The sequence below is a fragment of the Tachypleus tridentatus genome, chromosome 6 (assembly GCF_004210375.1).
Source record: "Tachypleus tridentatus isolate NWPU-2018 chromosome 6, ASM421037v1, whole genome shotgun sequence".
NCBI classification, from domain to species: Eukaryota; Metazoa; Arthropoda; class Merostomata; order Xiphosura; family Limulidae; genus Tachypleus; species Tachypleus tridentatus.
This window is the reverse complement of record NC_134830.1, coordinates 17,590,139-17,604,490: the sequence shown is the minus strand read 5'-3', so window position 1 is coordinate 17,604,490 and position 14,352 is coordinate 17,590,139. Positions and strand designations below refer to the sequence as shown.

At 30.4% G+C, this 14,352-nt stretch overlaps 1 protein-coding gene across 1 annotated transcript in view; it reads right to left on the bottom strand.

The window, feature by feature from the left end:
- The window catches only part of Ufd4 (ubiquitin fusion-degradation 4-like), a 129,368-nt gene that overhangs the window by 24,550 nt on the left and 90,466 nt on the right, over nucleotides 1–14,352 (bottom strand). Inside the window, 5 exon segments of the mRNA XM_076503519.1 lie at nucleotides 2,829–2,874; nucleotides 6,667–6,797; nucleotides 9,277–9,365; nucleotides 10,176–10,332; nucleotides 13,116–13,420. Coding sequence (XP_076359634.1) covers nucleotides 2,829–2,874; nucleotides 6,667–6,797; nucleotides 9,277–9,365; nucleotides 10,176–10,332; nucleotides 13,116–13,420 — 728 coding nt within the window.

The following is a 14,352-nucleotide window of genomic DNA, read 5'->3' as shown; positions in this document are numbered from 1 at the left end:
AAACCATTAATATTCATATCATTCTGTATGTATCAACATAAATAATCAATGATAAAGAACAGGAGAGAAAAATAAACCATTAATGTTTATATCATTCTGGGTGTGACAACAAATAATCAATGATAAAGAACAGGAGAGGAAAATAAACCATTAATGTTTATATCATTCTGGGTGTGACAACATAAATAACACCATACAACAAAGTTTTGCAGTCTGAGCATGAACACTGTTGGGTGTTCTTTATAGACTTGACACTATTTTGGCTGCTGATTGCATTGGATTAAAAACCTCACATCCAAATAGCATTGCCCATCTGTAACAAGTAAGTTAGATGTTTAGACATTGATGATTCTTCAATTTTGTCATGTTTTTCCAATATATATGTCCAGAATGCTGATTGACTTCGTTTCTGTGTAAAATTGGTGATCAAGACCAGAAGACCGAGAGCTTGGCTCAAACTCGAAAAGACAATCTGCCTTCAGCAATGAGACCTGTGCCACATGACAACAGTCTTCCAATTCCAGAACCACCAGAGGAATGGACCTTAGACAAACCAGATGAAGAAACTGCAATGCAGGGAACTGGCAGTGACATTGATCTGGATTTTGAACAGTGCACCTCAGGCAATCCACATCTCATAACACAATCAGAATTAAATGATGATCTGGTCAGAGATTTGGGTCTGTCAAAAGCAAAAGCTGAATTGCTGGGTTTGAGACTGCAGGAATGGTGTTTGCTCTAACCAGGTACAAAAATTTCTGCTTTTTGAAGCTGCCATGACGATATAACCAAATTCTTTGCACAAGTTGACAGTTTCTGTTTCTGTGTTGACATTGAAGGATTGTTCTCTGCTTTGGGTTGTGACCATGACCCACAAGAGTGGCATCTCTTGATTGATTCATCAATGTTAAGCCTCAAAGTTGTTCTGTTACACAATGACAACGTTCACCCTTCAATACCTGTTGGCTATGCAGCACACATGAAAGAAACTTACAAGAACACAGAAATGTTGCTGAAGCACATCCAGTACAGTAAGTACAACTGGAATATCTGTGGGGATCTGAAAGTCATTGCTCTGTTACTATGACTGCAACTCAGCCATACAAAGTACTGTTGTTTAATCTTGAAAGGGACAGTCGTGCCAAAGAGTCACATTATTCTAGACAGAGCTGGCTACTCCGTAAAAAGTTAGTTCTAGGACAGAAAAATGTGGTGCACAAACTGCTTGTCGACCTGGCAAAGATTTTTTTGCCTCCTGTTCACATAAATTTGGGACTAATGAAGAATTTTGTGAAAGCAATGAACAAAGAAGGCAAAGGTTTCGTTATTATATAAGACAGATGTTCCCAAGAATAACTGATGCCAAGATCAAAGAAGACATTTTTGTTGGCCCTCAGATAAGACATGTTATGAGTGATGAACGGTTCAAAGATCTGTTAGCTGGGCCGGAAAACATTGCCTGGAAAGCCTTTAAAGACACTATTGACAATTTTCTTGGCAATGACAGAGTCCCACATTACATTCAGCCAGTAGACAAATTTCTCAAAGCATACAAAACAATGAAATGCAATATGTCACTCAAGATTCATTTCCTCCACTCACACTTGGACTTCTTTCCTGTAAATCTCGGTGCTGTCAATGATGAACATGGTGAAAGGTTTCTCCAGGACATTGCTACAATGGAAAAATGATATCAGGGCAACTGGAATCTGTCAATGCTTGTTGACTACTGTTAAACGCTGCAACATGATGCACTGGACATTGAATACAAACGAAAATCAGGAGCAAAACACTTTTAATTATGTTGAATTTAATAGCGTATTAGAAACATTAACGCAATTAAATACGTTATTGCCAGTAAACAGTTAACTGTCTATTTCTCAGAGTTCGTACATGATGAATCAAAACCAAAACTATATTTGTGCATACCCACCAGGTACTTGTCACAATCAGCAAAAACTTTTCAAAAAAACTGTTGTGCAGTGTAATGAATGATAAATAACAGGAGAGAAAAATAAAGCATTAAGATTAAACTATGCATAAAAAAGGTAAAGATCTGAAATTTTGCATGTGGACCATGGAAGATATTTTAAGACTTCTTTGAAGGTAAATGTGTATTTTCATTTGTTAATTTTAAACATTTTATTGCACTGTATATTGATGATAACAATTAAGAGTTAGTGATATACTAATTCAAACTATTATCATCAATGTACAGTTAGAGATATAACAAAATGAAAAATAAAATATATTTACCTTAAAAAAAGTTTTGATACTCATTTAGGAGGTTTAGAAATTATGCAAGTGAATGTGAAACTGTAAGGTAATAAATGGTATTTTTATACTTAAAATGTAAATCACTATCCAGGTCAACTATTAAGATTCAAAGTGCAAAAACTTGCATTAAATAACGAATTTTTTATTGTAAACAGTAGAAAAATCAAAATGAAATATTTTTCTGAAACTACATAATTTTAGAATTGTTCTTATCAAATTTCAAACAATTTCATCCACAAGTTTTATTTTCTTATATGAAATATAATGCTAGCAGCATAAGGTTATACTAAGTGTATAACATTGTAGTCACAGGGTTAATCAATTGGTTGCAATGATACACTACATTTTCAGATGTAACACTACAATCAGAATTTATATTAACTTGTTTAATTTTATATATCATAAATACTGGTGGATAAATGTACAATGCAACTACTTTACAGTATGGGTTTATCATGAACCATGGAACAAAATGATATCAGATACAATGATACTCTTCAAGAAATTGAATATTTGGAATGCTGATAGTAAGAAAACAATGAAATACATACCTTATTAACTTTGCTTTCATTGGTGGTTGCTTGGCGATAAACAATTCTAGGAGGAAAAAAAACAAAAAACAACACAGTGATCTCACACTATAGGGAAACCACAAAATTCCAAAAAAAAAAAAAAAAGATGTTTTTCACAACCCCAACACTTTTTATCACATTAAATTGTTTGTTTGTTTTTTTAAAAACTTGTACCTTGAATGAAGCATGAATAAATGAAAATAAGATTCACAAGGAAGCCCTATTGTAACTTTTACTTTAAACTTGGTGATGTGTCAGTTTTCATAGTTTTTTTTCATATTTGTTATCTTGTGAGTTAACATGACTACAGTACACTTTTAAAGAATTTCATTTTCTCACAGAACATATAAAACAGCCTTAATTAAAAGTTTTGGTTTTACAAGTTCACAGTGTTAAAACTGACTAATAAATTTAATATTAGAGAACTTTATTTAACACTTGCAGCTAACATTACCAAGTTTAATGAAAATATTAGATGGGGAAAAAGTCATCTTTATATTTATTGATATATAGTATCCTTACAAGATTAGTAAGTTTCTCCATATTGCAGGCTCTTATTTATAGTCAAGTTGAAATCATCATAAAGAAAAAAACAAACTACAGTGGAGCGCCGTTAAGCCGTGGTATTTGGGAGGTCAACCTGCTTAACCACTGCTTAAACCTTTGTGACTGAAAAGCCGAAGTAGCCAACAGCTCCGCCGAGGAGCCTCGTCTGGGCCATTGCGTGATCATTATGTCGGATTATCAAATTAAAAATAATACTTCAATTATTGATCACTTTTTTCACGGATTTACCGCGGATTAACTTTAATGTATGGAGAGGTGTGATTCGATAACAATGGTGACCTCCATAAAGCTGACATGGAGAGCGGATAAGGTAGAATAACGCTCGATTTCTATTGTAATATATTTTATTTATTTCCCAAATTAAAGCAAATCCTTTTTAAATACCCCCTTGAAGTTATAAAGCCACGATTAATTTCGTAAGCCGCGTTTTTACACGTTCTTAAATTAGCGGTGAGCCGCGATAATCCTCGCTCACAAGACTTGCAACAGCGACTTAAGCGATTTCGTGGTTTACTGGTCCGTAGCTTAATGGCGCTTCACTGTACATATATCCAAAGCTAGAAGAACTAAAGTGACACAAGTGTGTATTATGTAGGGCATGGATTAAACACAATGTTCTTACTGTTCAAAGTAACAATAAAACAAAGATTAAAATAACTTTCTTTCTAAAATTTAGTTTCATTTTCATTGATTAGATATATTCTATATAAAATGAAATACTATTAAAGCCTTCAAACAATTTCTTAATTTTTGTAAAACTAAACTTCAAGATAAAGTTGTTCTCAGTATACTTAAAAAACATCCTATATTAACAACTTACTTTTCACCTTTAAATTATATTCATGTCAACTTTATGTATTTTAGACTCAATATATTTGTACGTTAGTATTTTTAGTCACTTTTTCTTATGCTTAACCAATACTTGTTGTAACCTATTTTTCTAATGACCAATAGTGTGTTCAGAAAGATAATTTCATTTTTCATAAACCAATTAATGTGCATAACCATACATAACCACATCTCAAATACACTCTTTTGAGCTCTATCATGTGACTTGGTAATTTTTAAGAGCAGTGTTATAATTCCAACTGCAATCAGCTGCTTCAAGAGTAACGGATTCTATATATTGGTAAATGATAATACAAATGTCATTTTTTTTCATCTCATCATTCACTAAAGCTTTCAACCAACCTAAATTTGTCTTTTTTATTGCTCACTTGGTTAGATTTAAACCTCATTACTTATTTTAAAAAAAAACCCACAACACAAATTCTGTAAAAATTATTGTAATAAAAAAGCATTTTCACCTTCCTATGTTAAGAACTTAATCTGCAGTTTCTTTCCAAATCACAGCTTTTAAGTTTAAGAACATTAAATAATTATTTTTACACATGTTTATAGGTATAAAATAAAGTGTCACTCGAATGAGTAACTGGAAAACGATTACATTTACTACTTTTACTTCCACATTAAATGTGATAAACAATGCACCATTAAAAGATGAAAATCAACAGGATGCTCATAAAAATGTGATTTCTTACTGATAATCTCTAGAAAATTATTCTATTATGCTGAGAAATGAGAAGAAATTTTAGAATTCTTCCAAATAAATTAAATCTAATCTACCTAAATAAAGGAAATTTTTTTCTGTACGTACACACAACCCTACTATAGATGTACTTTTTATATAAAAATGAAGGATATATTGTAAGAGAAAACCTTCACAGAAACAAGTGTATAGGCCTGCATATTGGCCCACTTTCTAGTTTCTGAATTTAATGTGAACCATAAACAAGCTTCCTTTAGACTGAAAATGCCATCATGTTCACCATGTTTTCTAATAACCATCAAACACTCACAGTTTAATGATGGACCTATTTCACTTCAACAATACAAGTCATGACTTTCTGGTTCAAGATGTTGACATGTTTATGAAACCTATTAGGTACAGGAGCTTAACCTTTAACAAAATTTTGTTACTCTTTGTCTAATGTCACATATAGAGCACCACAATAATACCACTTTAACAGCAGTATATGAAGCAGAAGGTGTTATCTTGCTACCAGCTATATGTACAAGGCCCAAGAGTAACACCAACTACACTATCATAAATGAAGTAAGGAGGTATAATTTTGCTACAATCTGTACAAATAAGACCTGAGTAACATCAACTAAACTACTGTGAAAAAGGAATCATTTGTTGCTAGCTATACACTTAATGTCCAATACTAACAACACCAACTAAACAACAGTACACATGACAGGAAGTATGATTATACTAGTAGCTGTATATGTGACAAAGTTAATCTTGCTACTAGCTGCATGTATAAAAACATTTTTATTTGCTAAATAACATCAAATGAACAAAAGTAGTCATTGCTGGGAAACCAGATGTGTTTTTAAATAAAAGGTAGTTTCTAGAGACACTACAGTTCTGGGGAAAAATTCTAAAATTTGTTTTCTTAAAAATATTTCCCTCTTTAGTGTACAGAACATTAAACCCTTCTTTGAAAGAAACATCCAGAATCTACAGTCCTGTGGTTAATCAGCATTTAAAACTGAATAAACCTGAAGATTTCACTGTATCTGAAACAGAAAGCTGTACCTTTCTATCATATCCAACAGACACATTTTTCATTTTATAAAATTGAATTTAAGATGGAAAACAAACTGTGTAAGATAATTCAACTCTTTGATTTCTGAGAGTTAATTTCAAATTTTTGTGAGTTTTTCTAGTGGAGTATTTTTTGCCATAAACCCAAATCAACTTTCAAAATTATGATAGTATTTAAACTAAGCACATTATTGACAAATATACATACATTTTTCTTCCCACCTGACTTTAATTAAAGCTTGGGAATAGATGTATCACATTTTGTAATAGAACAAAATTCAGAACAAAAAAGTATTGTTATCCTTTTCAATTACATCTTTTTTTAGGCACAAATTTAAATAACAAAGCTAATGTTTATGACAATAAATTAAAACTATACTACATAAAATCTATGCATAACTGACACAAAACCATCTGGCAAATTGGAAATACAAGAATTTCACTTTAAAAGGTACACAGATTCATTAACACATGATGATTTAGCATGGATAGAGATGTGATGAAAGACAGTCTCAAAAGTAAATATGAAGCCTGAATACAAACCATTGTTTTGTTTTTTCAATGACTTAAGTGTGATAAAACTACAACAAGTCTGTTTGTATATTTAAAATTACTTATACAAATGTGTAAACTCACATGTATGTTGGTTCCCAAACACGACGAATCTTGTCCTGCTTGCTTCCAAACTCAGACGACTGCATTAAATGTTGAACAGCACGGAATATAGTCCATTCAGGATTGGATAACTCCACTTCTCTTTCTGGAATCTAAAAAACAAAAAGAGATCCTCAAATAAATTATTTTAATACTTTATTACAAATGCAGGTATGATTGTGTTACCAAATATTCTCAATGCAACTTGCATGAAATTTGCCAATGTTAAATTTGGATGATCTTTATGACACTGCACACTGAATGAAAATTACTACTTTAAGCACTTAACAAAGCTTTACAAAAATCACCAACAGCATGGAAAAAATACTATTTGAAAACCAGAAATTAATAAAAGTATTCTGATAATAGAAAACATATTATACTCATTTTAAAAAGAGTATTCAATGATGAACTCCAGTAAGCATTCCTTATTTTTATTTTCTTCTCTTCTTGGAGATATATTTACTAATGTGTGTGTGTGTGTGTGTGTGTGTACGTGTTTTTGTACATACAAATTCAACATACACACAATCCATAAATAAACAATTCTGCTTTAAGTAGCTATCAAGACCTTTATCAGAAAGTAGCTTACAAAATGGCTTCTATAACAATTTTATTAGCACTGAGAACTGGCTAACAGCACACATGCAAAACAACATGCATTTAATGAAAATTATTTTCAGATATATGGAGTAGTCACAACATTTATATTTGTAGAATAAAACAAAAGAAAATGGAACGAGTAAAACAAAGAGATTAATATATTATTTTTTAATCCATTAACTAACATATAATGTTCCTGAAGGAACAAGTAGCATGCAGTGAACTACTTTACTTTTAATAACATGCCCAGCATTGAGTATACATAAAAATGTGCAATGTGTTTAGATTAGGTTTTCACTGTAAATTTATCCAGTTTTAGGTTTCATACAAAATGTAACTAAGGATTTCAAATAAAGAGTTAGTTTTTGTTTTATTTTTTTGTAACTTTCGGTGTTACTTGCAAATCTAGTGCTTAATTTTATTAATTTGTTACTGCAAGTTGAAATATAATTATAAGTACAAAACTTCTCTTGTATGATTTAAGTTAAAAAAGCTGTACAGTTATGGAAATAGCATTTCTGACAACTAAGACTTACAACCAAGAAAAAGGAGTCAATCAACAGAGAGCTGGTCAAGAACAAGCTCAATACCGTGAAAGTCAATGATTTCTATTTCATTACAATCCCACTGTCCGATGCACCCAGAACAGCTGTGAATTGACCTCAGAGCAAAGGAAGCATGCAAGACTGAAGATCATGACAATGGTGCTACATTTGGCAAGTTTGAAAACAGACACGGTACAAGGTGGTGTGTTATAGAGCTTCCAGTTCATTGCCAATCAGAGTAACAAAAATATAATTCTAGTAAGAAATCAACCAACAGCAAGAAAAGAATGGAGATACCATTAGTGGAGGACCTCAACTGTTAACAGGAACTATCTCATTGGCAGATGAGACAAAAAGCACCAAACAACAAAGCAGGTGAACTGTGGGGAAGTGGTGAGCCATCAAAATGTAAGTTATACAACTGAGACTGCTAAAGCAATAAAAAGTAGCCTTTTTCTCTGTTTTAATAAAAATTAACTTTTCTGCAGTACTTTTTTGTCCAGTCTTTCTTTCCAATACTCCTTTGAAATAAAGATTTTTTAATTTCATTTAAATTATAAAATTGCTATTTATTATCTTATAATTTTTAAATTTCATTTGCACAATCTCTAGACCCTCCTAAATGAATATCAAATGTTTTTCAAGTAAATGTTTCTATTTTATGTTCTATTTCTTCTGTTATATCATTAATTCTAGATATTATCATTAACATACAGTGTAATGAAATGATTAAATTTAAGAACTGGAAACATGTACAAACCTTTTAAATGTTTATAGATTGTTTTGTAATCCTTTTTCTCATGTATAATTTCACGTCAATCGTTTCACTTAGTTTATTTTTAACTTTCCATTCCAATTCTTTGTCTTTATTACAAGTAAATGACATTTATATAAAATGAATGGACATAAACAGATAGCAAATAAAACTTTCAACACATTCTATTTTCATACAACCTGATTGTGTGTGTGTATATATAACATAAAAACTGTCTATTTTTGGTTATTACACTCTCATCTGACCAGTTAGAGAAGTTGAAGTTGCATTGAACCTTTAGAATATCTTATGCTTCAATGGAAGCAATTTCAGTTACTTTCACAACTGTATAAAATTGTGGCAGAGCTTGTTTAAGAATTTTTAAGACATTAATCCAACAACTAAAACCATAAATTGTTTACTGAAAGTTAAGGTTTTACTTAAGGGATTATTAAACGAAAATATTACACAATAAGGACTTATACTTATTTATTCTTTGTAAATATGGAGAATTTGGATTCAATATGGCACTACAGGACATTTCACAGGTGAGATCAATCACATGAAACTGTGGAAGTTTTTTAAACAAATATTTTCTGATTATGAGTATTCATACTTACAATAACTCTAATGTCTTAGTCTAATCGAGTATTATGTCAGTATTTCTGTATAAACAAAAAAGCTACTTACCCCAGGAAGGTTAGGACCTTTTAATGTGAGGGTTAAATATGGCTGCGGTGACATTTCTTTCAAGTCTTCATTCCGTCTTTCTTCCACACCTGAAGAAAAAATGTATTATCACTCTTTAAGCATCCACATATACCCAACATGAAGATTTTATATTTACACATGAAAAAATTTTTCATTAAAAAGTGAAATACTAAGAATTCTGTATTGACAGTTAAAAAATTCACCTAAATTCTATCATGGCAGAAGAACTACACAGTCATTTTATAGCATGATTTTCATTTCACTTGCATGTACAATATAGCTAGTGTAATGTACAAAATGTTCATTTTAAACTCTATGATTCATTTCATAATGACAACTGTGGAAATATTATATCAACCAATCAATTTTAGGGCATATGACTGTCATACTAATATAATAATAAAATTTTGAATATATTTTCCTTTATGTAGCATTTGATTTAAATTTCCATGCCAAGAGTTCCCTCTACCAAATGAGTAGTTTTAAAACTCCCATGTGTTAAAGAAAAATTTAAGTAAATTACAATTACGCAAAGTTCAAAGTTTAATCATTTATTAGTTACTTTTTCTTTATTCTGAAAGAAAACATTTCATCACATAAGAGTAATTTAAAAGGGAATTCTTTATCATATACAATCACAAACTAGGGATAAACTGCATGAAACAATTTTTAAATAAGAAATCACTGAAAACATTTCCATATCCTTAATTTAGAATACATCTTCATATTAAAATGCTACAAAAACAATTAACATGTATTTTGTTATTGAAAATTTGGAGTTGAAAAATAAATTAACAAATCAAAATACACCAAATGTTAAATAATTAACAATCATAGTAAATCTCAAAAACCAAAGGATAGTTATTTCATAAACTCACCAGGTGGAGGAATTTCAAGATCAGTTGTTTGATTAATATTTGTGCGACCAGGACGAGGGTCAAATGCTGGAATTAAAGCTGAGAACTGGCGTTTTAAAACAAATTCATCGTCCCAACTTCTTCTTTTTCCATTCCTGAACTCATATCCCTCAACCTCCTAAAAGTAAATATATATCTAAGTTGTTTTTTATAGTTTGTAAATAAACAACTCTGGGTTTTAGGGTTAATTTTCAAATACAAAAAAGAAATGTGTAAATACTTCATTTTTTATTTAACACTTGTAAATTATTTGATGTTTGAAGTAAGCCACCCTTTCTTCACAGTAGTATGGAGCTAATTTTAAATAATATGATAATATAAAGTCTAAAACAAAGGTTATATAGTAAGTCATATACAAGATGCATGATTATCAGTGTCAACTACTTTATGATTCAATTTAATCTTTTTTTAATTACTTCCTATTGTAAATGTGAGCTAAACTATTTCAAAAAAATTATAGAAAAAAAACAAACTGATTATTTCCTCAGTCTAGCAGATATGAAAGTGTGATTTACCTCATAAAAACCAGAACTGATAGGTACTGTTGATTTTTCCTAGTTTTAGTAAAAACTTTAATCTCAGACAAATTATAAAATTATAAAAAATGTAAATATTTTACAAACAAACCAATCTCATGCCTCATAAAAGATTGCTTGTCCAAAGTCTGAGGTCAGTTGGTTTAAGAAAAGTTCAAGTCACAAAACATAAAATCCCATTAAAGATGCACAGAAGCATTTGTGTTTTAACATTTAATACCAAAATAAACAATTTTAGAATAAGCTTTGCTTAGGAGAGCTTTTAAAAGCACTGACAGAGCCATGAAAATAGAAAAGAAAATGCAAAACCTAGAGATATTTATGTTTAATTTTCTATATTTTCATATTGTATGAATTTGTTTTTGTCTGTTAAATTGATAAAACCATGAGACAACTTATCCAGCAAAGCAACTGAAATGACTTTTTGAGCATTACAAAGTGGGCAATAATTTTGTTTAAACTGTTTGTGCATGTATGTTAATATCTTAATTCAGCTCAGTTATGCTCTTTGAGCTAAACCTTTAGGTCACTCAGAAATTGAAAAGAATATTTTGCATTGAACTATTGATGTCTTGAATAAAACCAATGTTTTCTAAACACTAGCACAAAGTAACTTTGGTTCTTAATTTGTATAGTAATATATTCAACAAAATAAACCAAATAAAACTTAATTTCTTGGCATCTTTTTAATATGGAATGAAACAAATATAAATTTAATGCAAACATCCATATTAATTGCTTTACATATAAATTTTATATCAGTATAATTTTAAAATACATCACCATGTATTAAAACCATCTAATTAAAAAAAAACAACAACAGATGACATGTCTATGGAGTGATACAACGTATCCAATATAAAACATACTAAAAATGTAAAAAACATTAGTCTCTCAACAGAGAAAACATTATGTCTAGGACTCATAATTACTGTGTAACTTTTATTGTATGTTTAATGTAATATCAGTATTACTTACTAATTTCAAACTGGGTAGATTTCCAAATTTTTTAAATCTCTATTAAATGAATTAACTATGCCAAAAAAGTTCACTTTAAACAGTAATTTTACAATATAATTATGATGCCATCTTTAACAGCAATTATAATTACTTCCGGGTTTCATATGAGGTAAAATAATATCTTACTTTGTTAGTCATTTCAGATAATGAAAAAATAGGACAGTGAAAATATATAAAATATGGGCACTGCTCACACAATAATAAAAAAACAATTCAAATATCAGATATTTAATAGTTTTAATTTTTTATTCTGATCTATGTGTTTAAAGTGGTTTGCTTGTGTCAGAACAAGTTTATGAAGTGAAAAATATTAATTTCAAAATTCAGTTTAAAAAACACAAAAGTGATTGTTGCACTACAACTTAAAATCTATGGGCTTCTTAAAATCAGTAACACATTCTTTATTGGTCAATTATGAATTAATTTCTAAAGAAAAGTTACTGTTAATAACTTTTGTTACTGTTTTAACCATATTCAATCCACAAAGACTACATGAGATAGGTGACACCAAAAATCAAGAATACACTGAAAAAGAAATATCTTCCCCATGATGTTTCTAAGCATTGGTTATATTTGACTTGTAAAAGGACTTGCTAAACTAACTGATTCTAACGGCCTTAAAGAATGTCAAATTGCCACATTTTTAGCAACATTTGGCTCAAAAGTTCTCAAGAATCAAATTCTGACCAATATAATTTTTTTTTTCAAAATGTGAAAAACACCAAAAAATATCATCAAGAAATAAATCAAAAAATATTCAAGTTAGTGTAGCAGAAACCAAGAACTTTCAGAAGTTAACAGCATGGATACCTGTTATAAAGAATTTTATTAAGTGTTGTTAAACTTAAATGTTCAAACTTCCCAACTACAAAATTTGATATCTGCTTACTCTTTTGTGATTACAGTTGAATTCATTTTATACTTTCTTAATATCAGTGGGTTCTTGTTCAGTATTATAAAACTGTTCTATTACAAAGTTATTAGTCCAATTACTTGATGTGTCTATGTGATAAAAAATAGCACTTTATTTGATTAACATACCTTCTGGAATGTATGTGATGGTAAAAGTTCACATAAATAAGAAACTGAAAGTAGAAAACATTCCACATAATATGTACATATGCATTACTTTTAATTTTCTCTAAATGTATGGAACAATAACTAATATATTCCTTACTGGTCAATTTTGAATTAATTTTTAAAGTAATTAGTAGTAGAAGCAAGTAGAAATAGATTTTCACAGATTGAGCACAAAGGTTGATATCATGTATACAAAAAATGAAGTAAAAATTAGTTTTTAATTTTCTGAAATTCAAAATTTGGTTGATGAAATTTAATCACTTACCAAAACATCTTCATAATCATCATCATCTTCATTTTCTTCATCGTCTTCATTTTCATCATCATCAGGATCAGGCAGTTCCTCCTCATCTTCAAGATCTGCTAGCAGCGTAGTTGCTCGGCAACTTTCCAAGAAATCTTGTTCACTTTCACTGGAAGTAGAGGTCAGGCTCATTGTTAGCCCCTGTCCAAAGGAGTTTGCCCCTGTTGCTGCAGAAGTGGCACTACCAGTCTGACTTCCAGAGAGGGTGGATGCTGTAGTGGTGGTTGTCAAACTTGGGAAACTCTGAGCTGTACTTAGTAACCCTCCTGAATAATGCAGTTCACTAGGTTAATCTAACCCCTAAGGTTTTCCATAATTCCAACAAATAATATCACTACAGAAGTTTTAGTGCATCAGAGAAGTTTAATTTAAACAAGATCCTCATCCTTTTGGGTGCTGAGTCAATTCTGAAGTTTAAATTTTTACTTATTTTTCACTACAACTAAATGGACAAATAAAAACCTAAATACATCTACCTATAATACTCTTCAGACTTAATAGCTACTCTAAAATATCATAAGCTGTCTCTGGAACAAAGGACATACAAAAGGAATAGATGAAACAAATATGACTTACCAAAAGATTACAGAAACAAGTCAATTGGGACAATTGTTATGTATGCAGCTGTACACAAATGCTAACTTACTTTAAGGAAATACAGGTTATAACATGGGTGATCACATTTTAGTTTCTCTTTACGATAGCTTTATGTTTCTCAAATACACCTCCACAATACACAGCAACAAAGACAATACATTAAGCTGATACTCTCCCACAGATTCAAGTGGCTGAGGAACTGTGTGTACATTGCAATACCTGCTGAAACATCCTTTTATAAACAAGTTCAGTAACCACAGCCAGAATCTTAAAAAAATTACTGAAAAGGCATACTTAAGTACAGATAACTGTTTCTGTGTATGATCAATAAAAACAATATTTTATATAAAAAGTGGCCACAATGAAGAACATAATATTACTGAATGGAAGTAATTACTAATTAAATACAATATGTACACACCTACAACTTTCATATTTCTAACAAACAGAACAATTTTTAACATTCTGGGAAGTGTACGGTAACTAATGTGTGTAAGTTAAAGAACACCAACACCATTAAGTATCCCATGCAAAAGATATCCAAGATGAAATACAGTAATGTTTTCAACCCTTACTTATTTTAACACCTTAGAAATTATGT